Genomic DNA, 27,664 nt, shown 5'->3' with positions numbered 1-27,664 from the left:
AACGGTATAGTCTCTGAGATGGCGACATTTATTTGGTCGTTATGGAAGGAGCCTCCAGTGTTGTTGCTTTTAAACAGTCAGAGATAAAGATGACAAGTGGAAATACTTAACCTCTTCAATCCAAAAGACATTACAGTGATGTGAACCAAGGTTAGTGAAGATATACACCAAACGTCAACCTCCAATTTAGTTATGGGTGCTCAACTTCTCTAAATCTGCTATTAGGTGTTTTTCAGTAAGTTCGGACAAGCTTCTTACACTTCTTGTATTCTTCATAATGAAAATTATTGATGATTAATGGCGCCTGTGCTTCAATTGCCTTTTTAAACCCCACCAAAGATTTTTTATTTTTTAATGGGATTTAAATCTAGGACATGAGAAAGCTATTCCAGCATTTAAATCTCAGCCTTTGTTGACTTAGAGATTAGAAGTATTATAAAAATTATGTGATCCAAGTTAGTCCCAACTCTTAATGTTCTTCATGGTCAAGAGTCGAGTCGAGAGTGTGCCTCTGAGCCTGGCCATGAAGTCCTTGCTTGTTTCATGTTCGTGTTGTAGTTGGCAATGAAACTGTCTTCATTAGGTGTGGTTAGTTGTATACTAACTCTAGTAGATAACTGTTTAAATGGCTCTACTAAAGATTAAATCTCCTGTTAATCATGCATACTGATACTAAGACCAATTCTCTAAATGACTCAAATAATAATGAGGTCAGCCAAAGTACAATCTAAAAAAAAAATTTAAAAAAAGTGTGTGTGTGTGTTGGGTGTTCTGATCTTGCAAACATTTTTCACTCACTGTCTATACCGCTTTACCCTGGACAGAATACCAATCCATTGCAGGACACAGTACAGGCCAATCTGGGAAAAACTACCGAACTACAGGCAATCTGGGAATTATCCTAATCTGAAGGTTTTTAAGAGGAAACTTACCAAGCACAGGGAGAACATGCAAACCCCATGCACACAGAGACGTAGAATCGAGCCTGACTGAGGATCGAACCCGAACCCTGGAGGTGCAAGGCGCCCGTGCTAACCACTACACCACCACGCTGCGCACAAACATTTCTCTTAAATGTTTATTCCTGAAGTTTTTAAAGGTTTTCTTGTGGTTGGGAAATAAATGTTGGCAAATTACAAATTTTTGCACTGACTTAATAATAAGGAAGTCACAATTATAAACAGCTAGAAGTAAATAAATCTTTGATATAATGACTTCACAGCACAGTAAAAAAATAAGACTTTCACAACACACTCCCTATGTGTGTGTGTGTGTGTGTGTATACAGAAGGATACGATAAAGATATGATCAGAGTGTAAACGGAATATAAGGATCTGAAACACCAAAAGAACCACAGAGAGAGTCAGAGATCGAGAGAGAGCGAGAGAGAGTCAGAGAGTCAGAAAGCGAAAGAGAGAGAGAGTGAGAGAGAGAGAGAAAGAGAGCACGAGAAAGAGGGAGAGAGAGAGAGAGAGAGAGAGAGCATTCTCACTCTCTGTGGCTCCGTAACAACTTGACGAGCTCAGGTACAGACCTTTATTCTGTCTAATATCTTAAATATTAGAGCAAACATTAGCATTAATAATGTGTTTATTAAGTAACTAAGTGCAGCACGTTCATGTTGGTTTGCTTTAACCTCAATGAGTGACATTTTAAGCGACTCTTTCTTAGCGACGCAGTTTCCTGTAAGATAATAATGTTGTTGCATTTTACAGAAAAAGAAGATGAGATTCACTCTTTTCTTCCAGTTACTTGTCTGTTTTTCCCACCTGTGGAGATTAATGAGCCTGAATATGATATATGGTACTCACATTTCTGCTGTTTAATGTCTTGTTCTGTTCGCTGATTAGCCAGATCGCAAAATTTATAAAAATTTTACAAATACAAAATTATAGATGACAATTTATGCATATTTCCTTTAAATCTTAAAAGCAATTTTTGAAACGTATTAAATTTAAAAATATATATATTTTATAAGTCTCTTTAGACATGTTTTGAATTATAATTCAAAACATTGTTGTGCCATAATATATAAGTAGAAAAAAATACATTCAAATAAAAATTATAGCACAAATTTGCTAAAATTTTCATATAATAATTAATGTGTTTTGTGTGTGTGTGTTTGTATACTGTACGTGTAGGTCGTAATTACACTTTGGAGTGTTTGAACGATTACCTCTTCACTATCAGGTGTGAGCTGAACATGACCTCCCAGCCAGAACCCCAGGATGCCCTCTACTGGCTGGAATTCTCCAATAACGGGTGATTTTTAAAAAGCGTAAAAGATATTAAAATGAAGGGCAGGGTTATGTTTTTGTATATTATTTTGTTTATTGTTAACATTATTTTTTTTTGCGACGAGTGATCAGATTTACACCTGAAATCTTTAAATCAGCCGAAGAGTAAATATGATACGTAATAACATGGAGTGGTGCAAAATTTTACTTACTTCAGGATCAATAAAGTATCTATCTATCTATCTATCTATCTATCTATCTATCTATCTATGTAAGATAATGTGATTGTAAGGTTTGAATTTATGCCTTCTTTATGATGTTTAATAATAGCCTAAGCTATGCCTCCTTCACTGTAACTGACAGACACATAGGTCACGCCTCCTTCACTCTGACTGACAGGGCATGTTGGGGTCCGCTTAATCTGTGCATATGTGTATAATATATATATATATATATATATAATATTTTTAAATGTAACTGTTGTAATATTGCACAGGGAGTCCTTCGAGTGTATGTTAACGTCGCAGGCATACCCATGGGTGTGCGTCCTGAACCTGTCTACAAGGGTTGAAGACACGTTCATGGACATAGACATCTTTCAGATCTCGCTTTGCTATAGTGTCCATGGCAACAAAAAATCAGCAGTGCTAAAGGAAGACTACATGCCCGTAAACAACAGTAAGAACCACAAACACACACACACTGAATTTTAAATACACTACATACGCACTTTTTATTCAATATCCGCTGTTCATTTTGCAGTTCAGCCTGTACCTCCATCGAACCTGATGTTGCTATGGAAACCAGATGAGGCTGTTTTCCAGTGGCTCAGCGGCTATAATGAAGAAATAATGCTCGCCCCATACCTGCACTACCAACTCAGCATACACGGAAATGACAAGGTGTGTATGAAGCTTTAGTGTAAGTACGATATGATATTTTACTCACCACACAGATGATTAGTACTTGAGTACCTGTGTGAGATGGGGCACATACAATACATGCAGGAATTTGGAGCCTTTCTTGTCTCAAATGCCTCAAAAAGGTTGATTTTACAGTATGCTGAGTTTGGTTACTGGGTCACTTCAAATTTACTGGTTTTAATTAGTCCACACATTAATTACAGAAAATACATTCTGTGGTACTGTACATATTCTACTCCCATTAGAAATCTAAATAAAATCCTATACGGTCTCCTCATGTTCAATGGGTTTCCCCTTAGGTATTCTAGTTTCCTCCCACAGTTTAAAGACATGTGGTCTATGATGATTAACTTTTCCAATGGCCCAGTATGTGATTGAGCGGGTGAATGTATGCAGTTTGTTGGCACCTCATCCAAGATCTATCCCACCCTGTGCCCTAATTTTGGCAGGATATGCTCTAGGCCACCTGCGACGTCCCTGCACAGGATAAGTAGTATAGACCATGGATGAAAGGATGGAATTTCTGACCAATCAGAAACAAGAATTCTCTCTTTACCAGTCTTCTCTGGAAACATCCAGAGACACCAAATAGTAAACAAGGTAAAAATCATTATGCAGTACCTGCCTGTTCAGCCTGCTTCCTGTAAATCCAGCTGCTATGTACCCATACTGGTTGCACCTGACTCCGCCTCTTGGTGGAAGAGGTAATCCACCACCCCAAAATTCTCCCTTGGCTTGTCAACCACCTTAAATTTGACTGACCAAAGTACAAGATACCAACAAGTAATCTGCATATTGGCATCCTTCAAGCAGTGGAGGCATCAAAACAGGATGTGATCAAAATAGAGGGTGAAAGGGTGCCCTAGTAGGTAGTATCAGACAATGAGGACCACCCACTTGATGGCACTCTTTCACAAACGTCCTGTAGATATCTCTCTTAACGTTGGTAAACAGAATGGGGTGCTCCTTCTCCACAAAACAACTCCCAGCCCTCTGTCCAATACAGAACAAATGGGAGAGAAAAGTCTGGCGAATGCAACAACAGGCCCACACACAAACTGATTTCACCTTGCTCATACAAATCCATCCACTGGACTAGATTTTTCAGTTTAGTTATTGGGCTGGCGATGTCTAAAAAATTGGGTAGAAACCCATGATAATAGCCAGCCAGCTCCAAGAACTGCCTCACCCCAATCATACTGTATTAGTTTGGACATGCACATGCCCATGAAACAAAAGGAAGCCCAAATACACTTACCTAAAGGATTATTAGAAACACCTGTTCAATTTCTCAATAATGCAATTATCTAATCAACCAATCACATGGCAGTTGCTTCAATGCATTTAGGGGTGTGGTCGTGGTCAAGACAATCTCCTGAACTCCAAACTGAATTTTAGAATGGGAAAGAAAGGTGATTTAAACAATTTTGAGCGTGGCATGGTTGTTGGCGCCAGTCGGGCCAGTCTAAGTATTTCACAGTCTGCTCTGTGATGCTAGAGGTCAGAGGAGAATGAGCCGACTGATTCAAGCTTGATAGATGAGCAACTTTGACTAAAATAACCACTCGTTACAACCGAGGTATGCAGCAAAGCATTTGTGAAGCCACAACACACACAACCTTGAGGCGGACGGGCTACAACAGCAGAAGACCCCACCGGGCTACAATTTGCACGAGCTCACCAAAATTGGACAGTTGAAAACTGGAAAAATGTTGCCTGGTCTGATGAGTCTCGATTTCTGTTGAGACATTCAAATGGTAGAGTCAGAATTTGGCGTAAACAGAATGAGAACGTGGATCCATCATGCCTTGTTACCACTGTGCAGGCTGGTAGTGGTGGTGTAATGGTATGGGTGATGTTTTTTTGGCACACTTTAGGCCCCTTAGTGCCACTTGAGCATCATTTAAATGCCACGGGCTACCTGAGCATTGTTTCTGACGATGTCCATCCCTTTTTGACCACCATGAGCCTCTGATGGCTACTTCCAGCAGGATAATGCACTGTGTCACAAAGCTCGAATCATTTCAAATTGGTTTCTTGAACATGTCAATGAGTTCACTGTACTAAAATGGCCCCCACAGTCACCAGATCTCAACCCAATAGAGCATCTTTAGGATGTGGTGGAACAGGAGCTTCATCCCACAAATCCCCATCAACTGCAAGATGCTATCCTATCAATATGGGCCAACATTTCTAAAGAATGCTTTCAGCACCTTGTTGAATCAATGCCACATAGAATTAAGGCAGTTCTGAAGACGAGGGGGGTCAAACACCGTATTAGTATGGTGTTCCTAATAATCCTTTAGGTGAGTGTATGTACTACCACCTTTTGTTCTGACTCCAGCCAGACTCAAGGATCTCATGACAGCACTCAGACGTAGCAAATGCTGCAGTCAATCATTTCCATAAATGTTTATACAAATAATAAAGAGGCTGTAGATTATATCCCCTTATGGATTCAGGAAACTGAGGGAGCAATCTAAAGGGCATCACTCCATCCATTTGCCTAACCTAACATAATTCCAATTTATCCGACTCAGTGGGACATCAAATGGTTCTTGCCATGTTCTGGCTCTTTATCTCCGATAGATCAGTATGTTTTTTCCTCCATAATCTGATTATAGCCAATTCCCTTCTGTCTCTCTGCTAGGACAAACACCCATCAAAGGTGACAATTACAAATCAGCTAGGCCCAAGATTACAATGTGCTTCCACCAAGACATGTGACCCCAGCCAACAGCTTCTTTTTGATGCCCATAATTGGTAATTGGCTATGGTCATGTCACCCTTGTCCCACAGACAGCACAGCTAATCTGCTCACTGTAGTCCCAGCTACAGATGATTTACTAACAGGACGTGAGCTAGACATGTGCTAAAGGTTTTTAAATTTTTGTTTTTGAACACACTTATAGGCGAGTGTCCTCTTTGTGGCCACAGCACTCCATGCTAAAAATATGTTCCCATGTCCAACATGCTTTGCTTTTTCGGAAAGTTAAATTTGATCGATCTCAAGTTTAGTTGTTTGGCCCCAACCACCAAAGTTGCCATTTACCTGGGCATCAAATTTGCGATCTCTGAATGATAGTATGAATGTGCTTTAGATGTGCTTCTTGGAAGCCTAGGACTGCCATTCTTTCACCTGTACCAAAATTTAAGATCAGGTCAAGAACATATAAATATAATTTTTTTGTTCCTCTTCCCAATCTAAGACACTGCGTGGCTTGAACACACAAAGGCTTGTGGGACCTCTTGTCCTGTAAAAAAATAAGAACTTGGGCCACTTACCCCAATTTTTGTCTTTGAACACTGAATCACAACTGTTGGTGCGAATTGATTTAATCCTGTAGTGTTTGCAGTTTTCATGAAATGAGTGCAGTACCCTGATCAGTCAGGAACACTTTTTGGGAATCCTACTAGGGAGATAACATGGTAGGGTGCCTCAGCAACAATGTTTGCCCAAAAAGCATTGTGTTACATTGTCCAGTAAGATGGGATTGCTTTATGATACCTATGTTAGCTAGTTTGCTAATGAACTTGGGTAGCTAGTGGTAGAATAACTGCTTAGTGTGCTAGTCTTAGTGCATGCCTTTGTTTATGCTTATGCTAGCTTAGTTGGCATTTTGAAATTGTGTTTCTGAAAAGACTAAAGTCCACTTCACTAAATGAAAAAAAAAATTTCCACTCAACCACTTCGGTGGTTGGGGCCAAACAACTAAATTTGCGACAGATCAAATTAAACTTTCCGAAAAAGCACAGCATGGTGGACATGGGAACATATTTTTAGCATGGAGTGCTGTGGCCACAAAGAGGACACTCGCCTGTGAGTGTGTCCAAAAACCAAAAAATAAAAACCTTTAGCACATGTTTAGCCCACTTCCTGTTAGTAAATCAACCCCATTTATCAGAATCAGACATACAATTTCTGTGGTATATTGTAATAAGAAAATGTGTTTAGATTAGTGTTCTAAATCTGGTAAAGTGGAATCGTATCTCCAGAGTTTGATCTGAAGCTAAGGTTACTATCTGTGTGGAGTTTCACATGTTCTCTCTGTTTCCGGTTTCTTCTGGGTTCTCTGGTTTAATCCAAATGTTCAAAATATTCTGTTTTTTTAATTATTTAATTTATTTTATCTTAAGTGAGTACAAAGCACTGACACTGGAGACTCCTTCCTCATTATACAAAAAATGTCTCTTTATCATTATTAAACAACGGGCCAATTATTCAACATATTAGGGAAACTTCCAGAGTTTAAAGAATTTAGCACCACACATGATAATAATAAATACAGTACATATTTTTGGAAAGAGGTTTTTGGTGTGTGGGTTTTTTTTTTCGTCATATATGTGGCCTATATAGTGAACAGGATTTGTGGTCTTAACCTTGATATGTGATATAGATGATAAATGGATGTGTCTTTCCTCCTGTTATTCCTGGTATGTGTTTACAGGTGTTCAATGTCACCTCCAGTCAAACCAACATGTCAGTGCCGAGGTCCAGGTTCACACCTAACACCTACTACACAGCACGCGTGCGGTCAGAGCCTCAGAACTTCTACAAAGGCGTTTGGAGTCACTGGGGTCCCGCCATTTCCTGGAAGACTGAACACACTCATAGTAAGAAATTTATTGATGTCTGTTGGTTGTATAATTTGTTCACATGACCTAAATCATTTCATGAATTTGTTCATTGGTTTCCTTGGATTAGTGTTGGCAATTGCTCTAGTATAAGAGGGATAAAACACTTGGAATTTACTCATTAGCTTAATGCCTCTGAAATTGCCACAGCTCTGCACATCTCCCTTGTTCTTAAAAATCGGCACCAATACACTTCTCCTCCATTCCTCTGGAATCCTCTCACTCTCCAAGATCTTGTTAAACAAACTAGTCAGAAACTCTACTGCCACCTCTCCCAAGCACTTCTATACCTCCACAGGTATGTCATCAGGACCAACAGCCTTTCCACTCTTCATCCTCTTCAACGCCCTTCTCACCTCACTTTTACTAATATTTGCTACTTCCTGCTCCACAACAGTCACGTCTTCTACTATTCGTTCCTCATTCATGTTCCTCATTTATCAACTTTTCAAAGTACTCCTTCCATCTTCCCATTACCCTCCTGGCATCTGTCAGTACATTTCCATCTCTATCTTTAATCACTCTAACCTGCTGCACATCCTTCCCATCTCTATCTCTCTGACCACCCATAGCCTGTGTTAACTCCTCCCTGAAGACTACACAACATTCTTCCTTTCTCAGCTTCCACCACTTTGTCCTCTGCTCTGCCTTTGTCCTCTTCGCCTTCCTCACCACCAGGGTTGTTTTACACACGACCATTCTGTGTTGTCTGGCTACACTCTCCCCTACCAACACTTTGCAGTCACTGATCTCTTTCAGATTACAACGTCGACACAAGATGTAGTCCACCTGATTGCTTCTGCCTCCTTATATGTCACCCTATGTTCCTGCCTCTTCTGGAAGAAAGTATTTACTACTGCCATTTCCATCCTCTTTGCAAAGTCCACCACCATCTGTCCTTCTACATTCCTGTCCTGAAGCCAAACCTGCCCATCACATTTTCATCACCTCTGTTCCCTTCCCTAACATTTCCATTGAAGTCTGCACCAATCACCACTCTCTCACCTCTGCTCTGCATCACTTCATCTAACTCACTCCAGAATGTCTCCTTCTCTTCTAACTCACATCCTACCTGTGGTGCATAGCCACTAACAACATTGAACATCACCCCTTCAATTTCCAGCTTTAGACTCATCACCCTATCTGATACTCGCTTCACCTCTAGAACGTTCTTAACAAACTCCTCTTTCAGAATAACTCCTACTCCATTTCTTTTCCTATCCACACCATGGTAAAACAATTTGAACCCTGATCCTAAGCTTCTAGCCTTGCTACCTTTCCACCTGGTCTCCTGGACGCACAGTATATCCACCTTCCTTCTCTGCATCATATTAACCAACTCTCTTGCCTTTCCTGTCATGGTGCCAACATTCAAAGTCCCTACTATCATTCCTAAACTCTTGCCTTTCTTTTTCTCTCTCTGCTTTCGGTGGTCGTTGTTAACCAGGGCTGCGACCGATCCGGTATGGAAATTATATTTGTGATTCGCATCATTAATTTGGCAAACGTTTTACGTCGGATGCCCTTCCTGACACAACCCTCTGCATTTATCCAGACTTGGGACTGGCACAAGAAGCCCCCCCTGTATGCTTGTATAGCCCTGATGCTAGCTATATATATATATATATATATATATATATATATATATATATATATATATATATATATATATAATAATAGCAGTCCAACATCAGTAAACAAATAAATTTTATATAAATAAATATATTATTTTGGGGAGAAGTTATATTTCTTTATGGCATATATTTTGCTTGTAGGTGTATAGGTGTAGTGGAGTAATAAAAAACAACAGACCCAACAGTTATGACTTGCAATCACCTGATTCTGTGTAATTAAATCATTAATTGAAAAGGGGCATGTTCGAAATAATAGCAGTGTGGTGTTCAATTAGAGAGGTAAATGATTCTGAAAAAAAAATATGTCAAACAAATTCAAGCCCCCAAAAAGTCCCATTGTTGAAAAAAAGACATGTGTCCCATTGTGTCCCAAAGACATGTGTCCCATTGTGACGTGTCCCATTACATTTCAGGGATTAGGGATCAATTTGAGTACATCAGAATACGTAAAGATGTTGCCTAATGCCGAGGAGAAAATGCCCTTGGAATGGGTGTTTCAACAAGACAACGACCCCAGACACACCAGTAAGCGAGAAGCATCTTGGTTCCAGACCAATAAGATTGATGTTATGAAGTGGCCAACCCAATCCCTAGACCCTAATCCAATATTAAACTTATGGAGTGACATTAAAAATGCTGTTTCTAAGGCAAAAAATGCTGTTCAAAGGTGCCAGAAGTTGGTTGACTCCATGCAGCACAGATGTGAAGCAGTTCTCAGAAACTATGGTTATACAACTAAATATTAGTTCAAAGATAAACAAGAAAGATTAAAATGAAAGCATTTTTGTTTAAGGTAAATTCATCACTTTGTAAAGATGAGTGATATCACTGCTATTTTTTGAGCAGACTAATATTTGGTTTTCTCTACCTTCTGTAAACTAAAAATACATTTAGCACATTTTTCTTTTCATGTTGTGATTCAGAATAGAACGTGCAGGGTGTCTAATGCATTTGTGTGATTTAAATAAAAAGGTTATGGCACTTTACTCACTTTTTTCAACACACTGCTATTATTTTGAACACCACTGCGTATATATACACTGTAAATATAATGTGATATATTTGACATGTGGACAGAACAGCAGTCGATAAATGTGTATGTGTGTGTTCTGTGTGTGTTCAGAGTCCAACAATATGTTTTTACGATACGTTTGGTTGACTCTGTTCTTACTGCTCATGATGTTGCTCTGCTACTTCTCATACACCAGGTGAGACTTTTCATCTCTCTCTCTCTGTCCACAAAACATTATGCTGCAAATTGTATCATCGACTCATCACAACAGAATTTTTTTTATTTATAAATTGCTGTATTCTATTAAATAAAACTGCTGTGGTATAAGAGGAATAAACAGTAATTCCAGATCACAAAAAACAGACTAAGACTCATATAAGACTAAGATCAAACAGAGGTGTTTTATACACACATACGACAAGAATCTCAATGTCGCTTTGTTCTCAGCTACACAATGGATTAATGATGTAAGTTTATTGTTATTTTTCCTCCAGGTGGAAAAGGTGTGTAATGGACCCAAGTCCTGCTCCTCATATTGGAGAATTCAAAGTGAGTGATATTTTGTAAAAATGTAAATGTTTTCTGTGAGCTGTAAACATCTGCCATCTTTGACTCATCTGTTAAACAGCTTTATTAATATACAGTGGAACCTTGGATTACGAGCATAATTAGTTCCAGAAGTGGGCTCGAATTCCAAAACACTCGTAAAATAAAATTTTACCGTAAGAAATAATGAAAACAAAAATTATTCGTTCCACAGCCCAAAAAATAAATACATAAAAATAATTAATACAAAATATATAATAAAAATAAAACAAATTAACCTGCACTTTACCTTTAAAAAAAATAAATAAATCACGACAGATATGTGTGTGTAATGTGCATGCGCACACACACATTAACGAAAAAATTTGCAAGGAACATCGTTAATCACATTCGCGTGAGAGCATACTAACGGAATCACGTCTGTAAAGTAAAAAAACGGAAAAAAAATGAACTTGCACGCTTTACCTTTAAAAAGAATCGCGACAGAGCGGAGTTTCTGAGGAGAGCAGAGTGTGCGTCTGTATGTGTGTGGGAAGTCGAGAGGAGGAGGGAGTGGGAGGCGGGATGTAAAGGCGAGAGAGTGTGTCACATGAAAAAATTTGTCTGTACCGTCTAATGAGACTTGCTTTTGCTTTATACGCGCGCACCATGTGTGTTATAATAAACAGTACGCGCACTGCACACACACACTTACAAACACAAAATACACACGTGGTCACAGTGTTACAGTAAACAGTACACGCGTGCACGGATGTTGATTATACCAGTAAGAGACGCACACCAAGACCCAGCAGGGGAGATGATTACCCACAATTCCACAGCGCAAGAGAGAGAAAAACCATTGGCTCAATTGTGATCACGTGACGCTTGGCGTCCAAACAAGAAGCGCATGCGTGATACATGATACTCGGTACTCGTAAACCAAGACTTGCTCGTTTTTCAAGTCAAAATTTATTAAAAAACCTACTCGGAATTCGAGGTTCCACTGTATATGACCATAGCTCTGATGCTAAACTGTTTATGTTTGTGTGTGTGTGTGTGTGTGTGTGTGTGTGTGTGTGTGTGTGTGTGTGTGTTCTCAGTGTCCAGTGAGGCTGCCGGAGAATGAGCTGCTCCAGAGGGAGGAGTCTCTACAGATTGACAGCTTGACTGAAGAGCTGAAGGGCTGTGAAAATATGAGTAACGGTAACGACACTTCAGGCTGCTCCTCCTTTACTGGCTCGCCCACATCTCCCGGCATGCTTCAGTCCTCTCTGGATTCAAAGCTAAGCATAAACAGCTGGACGCAGGTTTTGATGTCAGGAGAGAAAGGGAGTGTGACGTACAGCGATGACTACTGCACGTTCTCACACACCCTGAGTGAACATGCTGTTAACACACACATAAGCTAAACAGGACACCCATGCATTCTGAACGACCGAAGATAAGCTAGGAAATGTTAACCTCTAACACACCTTTATTTTACGATGACACAAATCAGTAAATAGTTGCTTGATTAAAAGAAGACAATTCGGATTTTGAAATGAAGGCATTTTTCCGTGAAGCGTTTTCTTACATCATCACGTTTCCATCAGAGCTTCATGCTGCTCAGAGAAAAGTAACACAATTCAACTCCCTGTTGTACACTCCTACTGCGAATCCATCCACAAGCTCCAGAATCCTGACAGTTTTTTCCTGAATGAAGAAAGGAACAATCCTACCTGCTCTGGAAAGGAAAGAATGTCAAAACCCGCTGTTCCCAAAGGGATTCTGAACAATCTTGCGAACTCCTAAAGCAATTCTGAACAATTCCACTTGCTCCCAAACAATTATGAAAAATCCTATCTGCTCCCAAAGGAATTCTAAACATTCTTCCTTAATTCAACTTGAATTCTGAACAATCAAAAAGGAGTCAAAAAGGAATCCTGAAACGTCTCATCTGCTCCAAAATTAGATCAGAACAATCCTATTGGCTCTCAAAAGGAAATCCGAACAACCTTGCTTACTTCTGAAGGAATTCTGTACAATCTTGCTTACTCCCAAAAGAATTCTCGAAAAATCCCACATGATTTCTGAATTTTACTGGCTCCTCAAAGGAATTCTGAAAAAATCTCAAAGGAATTTTGTACAATCTTCCTGTTTGAAAATAAATTCTGAACAGTTCCACCCCTCCTTTAAAAGAATAACAAGCAATCCTATTCCTGAATTTTTTGTGTGTATATGTCTCTTATCATAATATATATATAATATAATACAAGATAATATCTTATCACATACTTATTAGTTCTCTCACTCACTCCATCTCATCATATACAGCTTTTTCCTGCACACAGGGGGGCCTGGAGGCTAACCCAGGAAACTCAGGGCATGGGGTGGGGTACACCCTGGACGGGGTGCCAATTAATCACAAGACACACATCTTCACACGCTCATTCACACACTACGGCCAATTCGGGAACGCCAATAGGTCTAATTTGCATTTCTTTGGACTGTGGAAGGTAACCAGAGTACCAGGAGGAAACCCACCAAGCACGCATTAAACAAGCAAGAAGAAGAAATGGACAACAAGCATTCATGTGCCATTCTATAACAAATTACGTTTGTAATTTTTAGCAAATTCCTGAGGAATTTTCTGTACTTTTAATTTACTTTACGATAAAATCATGCCCCAAGTGTTAATTCCTTGGATATTTGCCGTATAGTTTTGGAAGTCGAAGAAGGTCTAGCTTTAAGAAAAGATGTGTCTGAAAATTTCCCATGTTGGCGATTTCTGTATATCAAGAATGTGTTTGTGCATTGTGACTTTGTTTGCTAGTGGGGTTTATCCAACATTAGCTAGGATTAGCCTGATACTTTTGATATTTTTTTATGATCTATCAGTTGTAGACTTTACTTTGAAATTTTTTAAGTAAAAATGCACGAAATAGCATGAGAAATTTAACCTTCTCAATGATGACGTTTTAGACTATTTTATTTAATCATGTTTCAGATTCATGTAGTTGTAATTCATTTTAAACTGAATGTACTTTAAAATTCATGTCCTGGGATGTGCTGTTGCCAAGTGCAATTTTGATCTAACAAATGATCTCTGTGGGAGATCTTAAGGTTTCTGTCTTAGAATTTAAATTTGAAGGTCAAGGTGAATGTTTTTTCCACCCCCTAGTCTGACAGTGGTAATTATGTTCATTCCTAATTACGTCAATTAGGAAAACTTTCAAAAAGCTATAAAGTGGAACCTCGGATTACAAGTATAATTCGTTCCAAAAGTGAGCTGGTATTCCAAAACACTCGTAAACCAAATTTAATTTTCCCATAAGAAATAATGAAAACTTAAATTATTCGTTCTACACCGAAAAAAAAAATACATAAAAATAATTAATACAAAATATAAAGTAAAAATAAAACAAATTAACCTGCACTTTACCTTTTAAAAAAGTAAAAAATAAATCGCGGAAAATAAGTGTTTCCGTTTGTGCACACAAGCGCTGTGTATGTGTGTGTGTGAGGCTAGAGTAAGTAAAGACTCTTTTAGCTTTTAGCCCCTCCTGTCTCCCCCTTCTCATCTTACACATAAAACTTTTTCCTCTCGTTTAAACACACTCACACACATTAACGGAAAGACTGTTGTTCTCTGCTAAATTATTAAAGCTTCTCCGCTTTATTTTAATGTTGCTCGCGACAGCGTAACAGCCCGTTAATTCATGCTCGTGTAATGATGAGATGGACAAACTGGTCGATGCCCATTTTTTTATTTGCTGCATTGTCGGCTAAAGTACAAACTTTCGGGTGGATCCTGCACTTAAATCCAACAAAAAAAAACTACTGAAGAACAAAATTAAGGCTCTATATCCTGGCTTACATCTCCCATTGGCGTTTACACACAGCGGACTGCATTACCCACAATGCATCTCCCGCACTGGACTACACTTCCCTCTCTCTCCTGCTACACTGTTTTATCTGAAAATTAGCAATAAACATCGCTAATGACACTCGTGTGAGCGCAAACGAACAGAATCACTGCTGTAAAGTAAAACAAACAAACAAATGATCCAGCACCTCACCTCTGAAAAGATTTGCGACAGAGCAGAGTTTTTTCAGAGAGCAGAGTGTGTGTCTCTCGCCTTAATTTCTGTGCGTGTGTGTTTTTGAAGGGGGTCACACACACATAGCCGGCACAGTGTCAAATTACGCTTGCGCACGCACCGCGATGAGGAAAAAAATTGATTTTTAACCTCTGTATTGAGAATTTCTTTTGCTTTACTCATGCGCACACACGTGTGTTATAAGAAACAGTATAGTAAACAGTTATAGTAAACAGTACACGCGTGCACGGATGTTGATTACACCAGTAAGAGATGAGCACTAAGCAGGGGAGACGATGTCGCAGCGCAAGAGAGGGAAAAATGTTGCTCAGTTTTGATCATGTGACACTCGGGGTCAAAACAAGAAGCGCATGTGAAACATATGCTCAGTGCTCGTTAACCAAGACAATGCTCGTTTTTCAAGTAAAAATTGAATAAAAATCTTTGCTCGTTTTGCAGAACACTCGTAAACTGTGTTACTCGTAATCTGAGGTTCCACTGTGTTAATAATATCTTATTATATTTTATTATTTTTTAGTTTCTGTTCTTCAGAGTTGCTCTCCATCTTTAAAATATGGCATGATACAAAACAAGCCATAAAGTCTGGGCATATAGGCATACATTTTTAAAGTATAAATTACGCTGAATTTGGTCTGCGCCAATTTGCATAAACTTAAGAACATTATTTTTAAAAATCTCAAAAGAAAGAAAAGGTCAAGTGGGACCAGTGGTTCTATTGGATTTTCGACTGTAAGTTTTGAACCCATCTTGGGTATTAAAAAACCTAAACAAATACAGAGGTGATCAGTCTGTGGCACTGTTAAGGTGTTATGGAATATGGAAAACCAGGTTGCTCTGATAGCGGCCTTTAGCTCTTCTGCGTTGTTGGGTCTGATGTCTCGCATCTTCCTTATCACAGTAAAACTGCCTGGTAGATGGCTGCACTAATCTTGGACCTGATAAAACACAGTGGACCAACTTTAGCAGATAACATGATGACATCCCCAAACCACCGACTGTGCAAACTTTGACCTCAAGCAGCTTGGGTTTTGGCAGACTCTGGGACCCTTGATTTCCAAATTAAATTCTTAATTTACATTCATCTGAAAAGAGGACTTTGGCTCACTGACCAACAGCCTAGTCCTTTTTGTCCTTAGCCCAGATAAGACGCCTCTGATTTTGTCTATATTGATTCAAGAGTAGCTTGACACAGGGAATGTGACAGATGTAGCCCATGTCCTGGATACGTCTGTGTGTGGTGGCTCTTGAAGCGCTGACTCCAGCTACAGTCCACTCCTCATGAATCTCCCCCAAATTCTTGAATGGGCTTTGTTTTAAATTCCTTTCAAGGGTGTGGTTATCCCTGTTGCTTGTGCACCTTTCATTCAATAGCCAACCTATTTACCCAGACTGAGAGACCATTTAAAGGCTCATGAAACCTTTGCAGGTGTTTTGAGTTAATTAGCTGATTAGAGCGAGACACCATGAGTCTCCAATATTGAACAATATACAAATTTTTAGAGATACTGAATTATGGGTTTTTATTAGCTACAAGCCATAATCATTAATATATATATATATATATATATATATATATATATATATAATTTTTTTTACTTAAAATATATTTACATTTACATTACATTTAGGCATTTGGCAGACGCTCTTATCCAGAGCGACTTACAAAAAGTGCTTTAATGTTTACAACATTGGATACATACTTACACTGGGTTAACTAGGTTAATAACTAAGTACCATTAGTCCAACACAACTGAGGTTTTTTTTTTTTTTTTTTTTTTTGGGGGGGAGGGGGGTTAGTCCAAGTATATCAGTCTGTGTAATGAATCTACTGTATATGAGTTACATTTTAATCTAATCACTGAAAAAATAACCTTTTTGATGATATTCTAATTAAGATGTACTTGTAGATAGGTGTATAGAGTACCAAGATGGTGACGTACTAGTGGCAGCCTGTTGCAATAGCTCCAGTCCATTGTTTTCACTCTTTTAAGAATTAAATTATTAATTTTTACAAAAGAAAGAACAAAAATTATAAAAGGAAAAATGCCTTTGGATCCAGACTTTTGGGCCTACCTGTATATTTTCAATATTGACCTTTCATATTAATTATGTATGATACTAATATTATGTTATTAATATATTTGTATTAATATTTGTAGCTCCATAAGTATGCATGTAAATGAATATACAATGCAGAAATTATATGCAAGTTACTCACTATTTTATTGAACACCACATATTTCCGGTGTACTTCACATGCTCTTTAGCCTCACCAAAAATAAAGATATTTAACACTTTCTTGGGCTTTATATTATTTTATGTATAGTTTACACAGGTTTTCGTCCTTAAAAGCTAAATTCTACATTCTAACATGAACTGTTAAAATAGGTTATAAAGTCATGGCAGATTTATTTTATATTACTTGATCAGTTTAATCTTAGTGTCTCACATATGTACTGCCACGTAACTAGGTAATAAAAAATGACTTGATTCCGCCCCCCCCACAAAAAAAAAATAAAATAAATAAATAAACTGAGCAAATATAAGTTGACTCATGGTGCACCCTGACAACATTTTAAATGCCTGCGATTTACACTGGCAGCTCTTTGGGAAAGACAGCATCGTGTTAAAGTCACATGATGAAGTGCTTTGAACGCCTGGTCAGAGACTTCATCATCTCTTCACTACCAGACACACTCGACCCACTACAGTTTGCTTATCGTCCAAACCGTTCCACGGACGATGCAATCTCTCATCTCCTCCATACATCTCTCACTCACCTGGACACTCGGAGGGGGAATTATGTGAAAATGCTCTTCATCGACTACAGTTCTGCATTTAATACCATAATTCCCTCCACACTTACCACCAAGCTGGAGCACCTGGGACTCAGCTCATCTATGTGTCAATGGATCTCCAACTTCCTAACTGGCAGACCACAGGCAGTAAGGATGGGCGGACATGTCTCAGCCTCCCTCACTCTCAGCACTGGAGCCCCCCAGGGTTGTGTTCTGAGCCCCCTGCTGTACTCTCTGTACACCCACGACTGCGTGGCCACTACCAGCTCCACCACCATCATCAAGTTTGCTGACGACACTGTTGTGGTGGGCCTGATCACGAACAACGATGAGACGGCCTACCTGGAGGAGGTTGGAAATCTGGAGAACTGGTGCCAGAGAAACAATCTCCTCCTGAACGTCAGTAAGACAAAGGAGCTGATAGTGGACTTTAGTACAAAGCAGGTGAGGAACTACCAGACCCCCGTCATCAACAGGAGCCCAGTGGAGAGAGTGGACAGCTTCAGATACCTCAGTGTTTACATCACGCAGGACCTGGCATGGTCCTGTCACATCAACACCGTGGTAAAAAAGGCCCGGCAGCGTCTCTACCACCTCAGACGCTTGAGAGACTTTAGACTGCCCTCCAAGGTGCTCAGGAATTTCTACTCCTGCACCATCGAGAGCATCCTGACGGGAAATATCACGACCTGGTTCGGGAACAGCACCATGCAGGACAGACGAGCACTACAGAGGGTGGTGCGATCAGCTGAGCGCATCATCCGCATCAAGCTCCCTGACCTGCAATCGATTTACAGCAAGCGGTGCTTGACCAAGGCCAGGAAGATCGTGAAGGACCTCAGCCACCCCAATAACGGACTGTTTACTCTGTTGCGGTCTGGGAAGCGATTCCGCTCCTTGAAGGCCAACACAGAGAGACTGAGGAGGAGCTTCTTCCCGCAGGCGATAAGGTCTCTCAACCACAACCACACCACTATGCAGAACTACACAATATTTTCATAATTGGTCAAATCTATCAATCTTCTTACATCCATGAACACTATGGACAATTACACGCTCACCTTCCTTCATATATACACTACATGTCGTACGTTACATCCTGGACCATTGCACAAAGACACTTTAATAACTTTGCACACCTACCTTCACAACTACACTACATTTTACAGTTTTACGTTTACATGCTGGACCAGTGCACAAAGACACTTTAATAACCTCTGCACTAAGACACTTTGTTCTATGCATATTTGCACACACCGTACAGTATATTTCAATTTGCACAGTATATTTCAAATTTTGTACATCATATTTCTATTTTTATTTTTAGTTCTATTTTTTCCTAGCACATTTCTATTTTTAGTTCTATTTTTCCTAGTTTAATTTAATTTTTTAATTTAATTTCTATCGTATTTCTTTTATTCATATTTATTTCTTATTTGTAAAATTTAACTCTCTTTTAGGGTCAATGGCAGTCTTATAAAGCATTTCACTACATTTCGTACTGTGTATGTTTGTGTATGTGACAAATAAAATTTGAATTTGAATTTGAAAACATTTGAAAAGACTGACTGTTAAGTCTGTAATGACCACTGCTGTCTGGAAAGAAAACCGCGCAGAGGGTTCGAGAAGTAGATTTCAGCTTACTCAGAAAATTCTCTCTACAAGTCTAACTACTGATGATTAGTTTCCTGCTTTAGTATACGTAATAAAGCACTTGTAAGGGCATGCCTTTACAGACACATAATCAGTGATGGGAGGGGATGGTGCAGCTTAACCAACTTGGAGTTCATTATTTACTTCTACTGTTCCTTTCACACTTCCATTTAAAGTTTAACTTTTTGGAAGTTGGCTCCTGAAATGCAACTTCATATTACAAGAATGAATAAAGCAAAAACATTAAAAAAAAAACAACAAAATAACGTGTCATGATGCTGCTTTACCTGATTGCCTAAAGAATGCGCTGGCCCTGGAGACTCCTTCCATAAATGTTTAAGACAGCTCTCTACAGAAAACCTCACCACATCAACAATTATATACAATTTATACAAGTACAATTTTATAAATTCAGTTCTATATTACTATCCAATACTAACCCATAATGATAAATAAATTAGTTAAAGTACTGTATTAAAGGTGCAGGTAAAAGGTTTTTAAGATCTCAGGAAAACCAAGCAGTTTCTAAAAAAATAAATAAAGATGAAGGATTTTAGAATTTTAAAACCATTTTTTGCTTAGAATACGCCAAGATAAATATATTTTTTGTTTAATTGTGGATTGAGACGATTGTTTTGTAGAAAGATCTTTATTAAACCATCAAAGAACAAAGGACACATGTTCCCATCATTAACAAACAAATGAATGAAAAAAAAAAAAAAAAAAAAACTAAACCAAAAAAGCTATCCTGGTAAATAAGTCCGACCCTACAACGATCCCAAATTTACGATTAGTCAACTTAAACCAGCGTTGGTGTGCGACAGAGTGACAGGCGTCTGGTACAGACCGGCACAGCAGAATCACCACAGCTGCTAATCGTCGTTTTTAGGAATTAATTTTATCGTGTGGAAGATGGAGAGAAGTAGAGAAAGCAAGATCATTAATAATAATTTCACCCAGTTTTACACTGTAGAGATCTTAGCTGAGCTACCACACACGCACTCTCTCTGCATCATGGAGGAAAAATGATCAAAGAAGGGAAAGTCTGACATTAAAATAAGAAACATACATGCACACACAGACACACACACGCGTGCGCACTCATCCACTCACACCCACGATACAGACACAAAGTTAATCATTTTCATTCAGTTCGCGCTGACTGTAGGGGGAACAAAAAAAGGGGGAGGGGGGATAGATGAGGTCCATTTCTGATTGGCCGACAATAAAGCAAGGCAGGGACTGTCCTGCTGAGGGGGGTGGGTCAGGGGGAGCGGGGCTGTGTTTGTGACCTTACTACCAGGTCTGGGGCTGGGGCCTGTGGGGTTAGGGGCAGATGGCACGGACATCACATCACGTCAAGTCCTTTCAGTCCCAGCGAGAGAGGGGAAGAGGAGGAGGAAGGAGACGGAAAAAATAAACAAGTGCCGACACATTCCCTCTGAAAGAGCTGTTCCTCCGTCTACGAGGGAGAAAACTTTTTGGCTTGTGCTCGGACCCTCTTCTCGTACTCCACTCTGTTCTGACTGGAAACAGGAAAAAAAAAAAAAAAAAAAAAAAGGACGGGGGCACATGTTAAAAATTAAGAAAAGTAAAAGCAGGAACACATGTAAATTCATGCAGGTAAATACGTGAGTGAGTCTCACCAGTATATGGTGTAAGCCTCAGCCTGGGCTGGGTCCTGAATATTGGGCTCATTTAAAAGCTCCTGGATTCCCAAAAGAATCTGTAGGGAACAAAATTATTACACTTTACCCCAAATATCCACAGATTCACTAAAGATGGGGGAAAAAAATGTCAGTTATGAAATGCGATTCCTGTGTAGAGATTCACATATTACGATGACTCTTAAATAATGAAAAAAAAAAAAAAGAAACAATTTTTACAATTATAATATAGATGAAGCTGTCGATCAACCAGTGACTAGAATTGGCTTGGTTTTCAGTTTGATTGACCGAGATCTGTGATCGGATGTTTAAATTCAGATGTAAATGATCTGCCTTTTCTCTCCAAAACTCCCACTCGTTACACATGCTTACACCGGAAGCACTAATTACTTAAAAATCTGAGATTTACAGATTTTCATCCTGTGTGGTAAAAGTAAATTATTTGCCAAGTTTCAAAACAGTGGCAATAATTATGGCAAAAGTTAAACTGTTTAACTCTTGTATTTGAAGTTTGTATTGTTTAAATGCTGCACTTGGTTTTAAAGTGAGAAAACTAATGGTATAAAAAACAGGCTACATTTAATTACTTGTTACACTTGAAGGTTTAAAATTATAACAAAATTGGGGGATAATGTAAAATTGAATCAGGATATTTATCTGTGATACTTACAGAATTAAAATTCCGATCGAATCGGCACCTAGCTATCGTGATATCGTATCGGGTGGGGATCAGTAATTCCTATTCCCATTTATCATGTAAGAATGATTTTCCTGAGCTGCCATAATGAAATTACAGCACTGTAATGAAAGATACATAAGGGCCGTCATGCAGAAATCCTTGTCACTCGAGTGTTTCACGCATACACAGGAAACATCAGACACTTTCTCGCCTTCTAGTGTGAAAGCAGGATCAGTCTCAGTGTTTCCAAAAAACGCAAAGACGAGAAAAATTCACTTAAATCACCGGCCTCAAAATCTTCATATAACCGCCTCAAAATATAGGGCTCGACTTGGTTTGGATTTTGTGAAACCCTCGGCAAATAACTTGTCCGGTTTACCAGGAAAATAATACAAAGACTAAAATACAAATAGTAAGAACAAGCAGGAATTATGTATTTAACTGTAAACCAGAGTTACATAATCATACATATATATATAAAAAAAAAAACCCAGCACAATAGGTTTGCTTTAAAAAAAAAATGGAAAAAATGCATTTCTAAATAAATAAATAAATAAAATCTCCATCAACAAAATCTGAATGTGATTAAAACCTTTGATATTGTGCAGCTGTTTTTATTACTTAATTAATAAATACAATTAATATATTGTTAAGTCATGAACTTGTCCCCAACTCTAATGACTAAAAAAAAATAAAAATCCCTAAGGAAAAAAACATCAGCATCGTGGACAAGCTTTATAATCGAAATACAAAATGATACAAAGTTCTTCCTCTGAAAGCCTACATTAGTAGGTGTATTCGGTCTATCTGTCTGTCTCTGTGTGTGTGTTTGTGTGTATGAGTACGTAGATGTGTGTGTGTGTGTGTGTGTGTGTGTGTGTGTGTGTGTGTGTGTGTGTGTGTGTGTGTGTGTGTGTGTGTGTGTGTGTGTGTGTGTGTGTGTGAGAGCTGGGCGGTATGACCAAAAATTTATATCAGGGTATTTTTCAAAACTATATCCATGTCACGGTATTTGACGGTATTTTTTTTTTCCTCCATGCATGATTAGGTGTTAACCCCATTTCCTAATAAATTAAAGAATAATTACTGCAGTATATTGGCTTACATTGACCGGACTAGTATTAACCCAGGTTTGATTGGTCTCGCAAAATGCTGCCGCTCACAAAGAGGCGACAGTGGCACTCATAATTGTAATGAGGTGAAGAAATCAGAACTCATGACTTGCAGTCAAAATACACAACACTTTATTGTGCAAGTTTTGCACCTTGAAAACATCTTTAAGCTGGCTACAATGTAAATACCATTAAGGCAAATTACCTGAAACAGGTAAATACAAAAGGAGTGAAACTTTTCACTTTGTGAAACATTAATAATATTACTAAGTCCAACCAGGTAGTATTCAAGTGTTTAAAATATAAAAGAAGTTTAACTTGAAAACTTCTTAAACAACTAAACCCTCACTAAGGCAACTTGCATCCATGCGGACTTTGCTTCAAGATGAGGTATATTCATACAGACATTTAGACAAATAAATTACTAAAAATTTACAAACTACAAAGTAATAACGTTGGTAATATTGTTCCACCGTTTGCTTTTCTTGTCGTAGGCAGTCCCCTTAGTAAAGGCGTCTTTGAGTGACGTCTGAGTCGCGTTTTGTGCTGCAGTGCCAACTTTATCGTTACCTGCAGATGTGGAAGAGGATGCAGATCTTAGTTTCATGCATTCTTCATATTCCAGGACATGCTTGTGGCGGAGGTGGTGAAGCAAATTGCTTGTGTTGTCTCCTGCGGCTACAACTTTAGCCCCACAACATTTACATATGATGGTGCTCGATCAACGTCAGATTTTTTAAAGCCAAAGTATTTCCACACAACCGACATGGATCCTCTTTTCGGAAGAAGTTTCTCTTTGTCTGTGACATTTTCTTCGTCCGTGACATTTTCTTTGTCCATGCTGTTCACCGCTCAGCACACACAGGCCGTGCTTCCACCGCTCTCATGCAGACGAATACAGTCCCACTGCAAAACAATTACCCTCTCAAACACAAAATCCCCCTCCCTGTCCTGCGGCAAGACGTTCCACCGCTCTGTGTTCCCGACGCTTTGTAACCACACACTCACCAGTATTGGGGTATATGAAAAATGAATATCATTCAGTATGAAAAGGTATACCGCCCAGCCCTAGTGTGTGTATATTATATATATATATATATATATATATATATATATATATATATATATATATATATATATATATATATATATTGTACCTGTTTTGTTAATGCTTGCTATTTATATTGATTTATACTGCTTTTACTTTTATGTTTTTTTTTTTGTTAAACCCTTTGTTGCTGTTTCTGCTTATGTTTTTTCAATTTTTTTTATTTTCCTGTTTCTGGTGTTTATTTATAACTTCTTTAATTTGAATCACACTTTTTTTATGCTATTGTTGTCATTATTGCAATCGATTAACATGCCGATTCCTATTTTTTTTTTTTGTTTATAACATTTTATGCTTTTTTTAGGTTGCCATTGTACAACAGGCCTACAGGACAACAGATGAAAACTAGCCTTTGGCTAATTTTGGCATGTTACAGATGTTCCGTTTTTAATATGCATTGTCCTGTTAATTAAATAAATAAAAAAAATATTATATATATATATATATATATATATATATATGTGTGTGTGTGTGTGTGTGTGTGTGTGTGTGTGTGTGTGTTACCTGTTTGATCGTGATGGCAGGTCTCCAGTCTTTGTCCTCCTCTAAAATGGAGAGACACACCGTGCCTGACGGGTAAACATTCGGATGAAACAGCGGCGGCTCGAATTTACCTAAAAGACAAAAAAATTTATAAATAAAAATTAAGCCTTTTTTTGGTTCTCAAGGCTCTCGTGACCTTTCCAGCATTTTATTTCTTACTTATGAGTAAAAGACAGCTGAATATAATAAACACCTCAGCACAGTGCTGGGCAACATGACCTCAGATCAATACCATGATTAATTTAACATTTTGCCTCAATTATGATTAATGAGCAATTATTTATTTATGTGTTTATTTTCTGCCCTCATAAGTTAACTGACTGGAGGTCTGTACTGTAAATATACTCAACTATTATTCATTGAGAATTATTCATTGTTGTGCTTCTGTGTCACAGAGAGGACAGGGTGGGGTCATGTGACTACACATGCAATAGTACATTTTAAAAGGACAGCACATGAACACACATTGAGAACATTTAAAATAAAATAAATGCAATTTTACACTGATCAGAGGTTCTAAATAGTCACTAAAGTGACCATGTGCTAGTGCCAGTTCAGAGCAAGTTTAACAGCAAACACCCCAAGAACTGGCTAGAGTCATGTCATTACATTACCTTCTACTTCTGACAAGAAAAAAAAAATGCTAGCAGCTAGCACAACAACAGCAGCAAACTTCAACACGGCTTTGCAAGCAGTTCTGGCTTTATCATTATAAAGCACCATTGTACAAAAGTTTATTTTTTAAAGATGGCAGTGACAAACTTTTAGTTGGTTGTGATAACACGGCCCAATGATTTTAAACAAACAAGTGTGTTAAACGTACATTTCGGAGGGGATGATGGGTAATCGTCTTTGAAGAGCATCCTTAACTTAAACAGACCTCCTTCCCACGGAGTCTAGAAATAACCCAGACAGAAAAAGCAAAATTAATGTTGGAGTCTAGGCTCCATCAAATTTATTTTTTAGCGTTCAAGCAAGTCTTACCCCCTTCTTCCCGGGAATGGCGCACTCCCAATTCATCAGGTTCATCGTACCGTCAGGGTTCTTAGTTGGAACAGCAACAAAGCCCTAGAAAAGATCATTCCAGCTTCGCTATATGGACAAATCACAAATATGGATAAACATACGGTACGTGCACGATGAGGCGTATGCCTCGTGCACTGTGATGGAGATAAACTCACAAAGGGATGATCTTTCCTCCATGCTTTCCGCTCTTGCGCGAGTCGACTCAGAGCTATGCCAGACATGACCGCTGATCTGAAGGGTATGCAGGATTCTAACTGAAACTGAAAACACCAACAGGATCTTATTATAACAAATAAAATCAGATTTTTTTTGCTATTTTTGAAAGTAAAAAAAAAATGAATAAAGCAATATAATATTTTCACACCACTTAATTCAAAGCCAGTTAATTCAAGACTCTTTACTGTCAATAACACCAAGTACAGTGATATTGAAGCAGTCCTTACAGTGCAACTGAACGGCATCTAAGTTTTCAGTTTTCAGAACGCTTTCAGTTATTTATCTTATATTTTACTTTATTGAGATGTCTTTTATAAATGTTTTGATAGTTATACTCAAAAATATGATTATAGGATTGGACATTGGTATTATTTTTGGGTGGCTGAAACAGATTAACAGCATTTATTTCCTACAGAAAAATGCATTTTACAAACATTTCGCCTTAAGAACTCGCCCACGGAACAGAGTAAATTTGTATGCTGAGGTAAAACTGTAAATGTGCACGTGTGTGTGTATATATATGTGTATACACACACACAGCCAGCCAAAAAACTACACAATTATGAAAAATAAATATTTAAAAATATGATAATACCAAGTTTACTGCTATACATTATATATGATATTATATACGTCATACTATTTTTCTTTTCCTGAAGTGTGTATACATTTTTTGGCTGACTCTGTATACACACGCGCACACAAACAAAAAACTAGTAATAAATAAGACAGTTATTGTATCGTAATATACAAACACCATGTGGTGGTTTACTGAGTATAGTATTGGTCTATAAATGTGTAAATAAGTTTATCTAAATAAAAAATATTTTAAAGGAAATAAAAACAATACTGTGCACATGCGCATATATATATATATATATATATATATATATATATACACACACACACTCAAACTCGTGTTATAATTCAGCTTGTTTTCACCACTTATTTTGCAAAAACATTTCAATTGACTGGGACTTGTGTGCTCGAGCGCTAGTGTTAGGTGCTCGCGCGCGCGCTCTATCCTCCCCCCGCCTCCCTCTCTCAGCTAGCAAAAACAGCTAACAACTAACCTGTCAAACACACACACAAACACCTTAAACTCTTTTAATATACACTTTATGCACTGATTACAAGTTAATTGTATTAAACCCAGGTATGTAGTTTAACTAGCTTGCCGAGAAGCTAACAGGCTAGCTAGCTAGTTACTTCCTGGGAACCATCTAAACGACTAGCCGTGAAACCCACTAAACACAGATTTGTTATCAAGTGGACAAACTTGTTTACAGTGTAATGTATGGAGTTGTGGTTCCTAAATTATGTGCAGACCTAATTAAATGGCTGTTGTTAGCGTTCATGAATTTAGCGTTGAGTTTTTAGCACGAGAACTCTCTCGCTCTCTTACTCCGGCTCTGGCGGAGACGCCATTCATGACCGCGCATTGGACAAAGAACGCTGGACTTCCTTTGACGCGAACGCGCATTCGCACGCAAATCTAGAACTACAATAAAAATGTCTGGGAGACATTTAACGCGTTTTTTTTTTTAAACAAATACTATAAGCCCGCTTTTTTTTTTCTCCCGTGATCTTCGCCTTACCTCGTGAACGCCAGGCCGCTACGTGACTTTCTAGATACTTCTATTAGAACCGTGCTAAACCCGGGACAAAAAAAAAAAACCTAGCCGAGTTTCCCTCCCGAAAAAGACATCCGTTCTAAACCGGACTAAGTAGGACCCCTGAGGGAATCCTAATATGGCCTGTTAAATGAATAATAAAAATATAATATATTTTTT

The 27,664-nt window shown here is 38.4% G+C and overlaps 2 protein-coding genes across 4 annotated transcripts; one reads left to right on the top strand and one right to left on the bottom strand.

Annotated features, from left to right (window-relative positions):
- Window position 1: 1 nt before the first annotated feature.
- Window positions 2-16,617, top strand: LOC128519770 (interleukin-4 receptor subunit alpha). 2 transcript variants are annotated; one of them, XM_053493622.1, is made up of 9 exons: window positions 1,455-1,526; window positions 1,716-1,803; window positions 2,142-2,262; window positions 2,734-2,915; window positions 3,000-3,139; window positions 7,609-7,774; window positions 10,553-10,637; window positions 10,936-10,990; window positions 12,070-16,617. In XM_053493622.1, the coding sequence occupies exons 2-9, from the start codon at window positions 1,725-1,727 to the stop codon at window positions 12,376-12,378; spliced, it is 1,137 nt and encodes a 378-aa protein (XP_053349597.1). In that variant the 5' UTR covers window positions 1,455-1,526; window positions 1,716-1,724; the 3' UTR covers window positions 12,379-16,617. The 2 variants fall into 2 exon arrangements, with proteins under 2 accessions (XP_053349598.1, XP_053349597.1); XM_053493623.1 differs by lacking the exons at window positions 1,455-1,526; window positions 1,716-1,803 and adding an exon at window positions 2-150.
- Window positions 16,618-20,150: 3,533 nt separating this feature from the next.
- Window positions 20,151-27,589, bottom strand: ube2ib (ubiquitin-conjugating enzyme E2Ib). 2 transcript variants are annotated; one of them, XM_053493575.1, is made up of 7 exons: window positions 27,470-27,589; window positions 25,811-25,915; window positions 25,614-25,697; window positions 25,453-25,525; window positions 24,591-24,700; window positions 21,167-21,246; window positions 20,151-21,046 (listed from the first exon to the last, which is right to left on the bottom strand). In XM_053493575.1, exons 2-7 carry the CDS (start codon window positions 25,874-25,876, stop codon window positions 20,983-20,985), a joined length of 477 nt encoding a protein of 158 aa, XP_053349550.1. In that variant the 5' UTR covers window positions 25,877-25,915; window positions 27,470-27,589; the 3' UTR covers window positions 20,151-20,982. The 2 variants fall into 2 exon arrangements, with proteins under 2 accessions (XP_053349550.1, XP_053349551.1); XM_053493576.1 differs by lacking the exon at window positions 27,470-27,589 and adding an exon at window positions 27,201-27,351.
- Window positions 27,590-27,664: the final 75 nt, after the last annotated feature.

Source organism: Clarias gariepinus, chromosome 4, assembly GCF_024256425.1.
Source record: "Clarias gariepinus isolate MV-2021 ecotype Netherlands chromosome 4, CGAR_prim_01v2, whole genome shotgun sequence".
Lineage (NCBI taxonomy): Eukaryota > Metazoa > Chordata > Actinopteri > Siluriformes > Clariidae > Clarias > Clarias gariepinus.
Note: the sequence above shows the minus strand (reverse complement) of the source record. Positions and strands in the feature narration are given on the sequence as shown.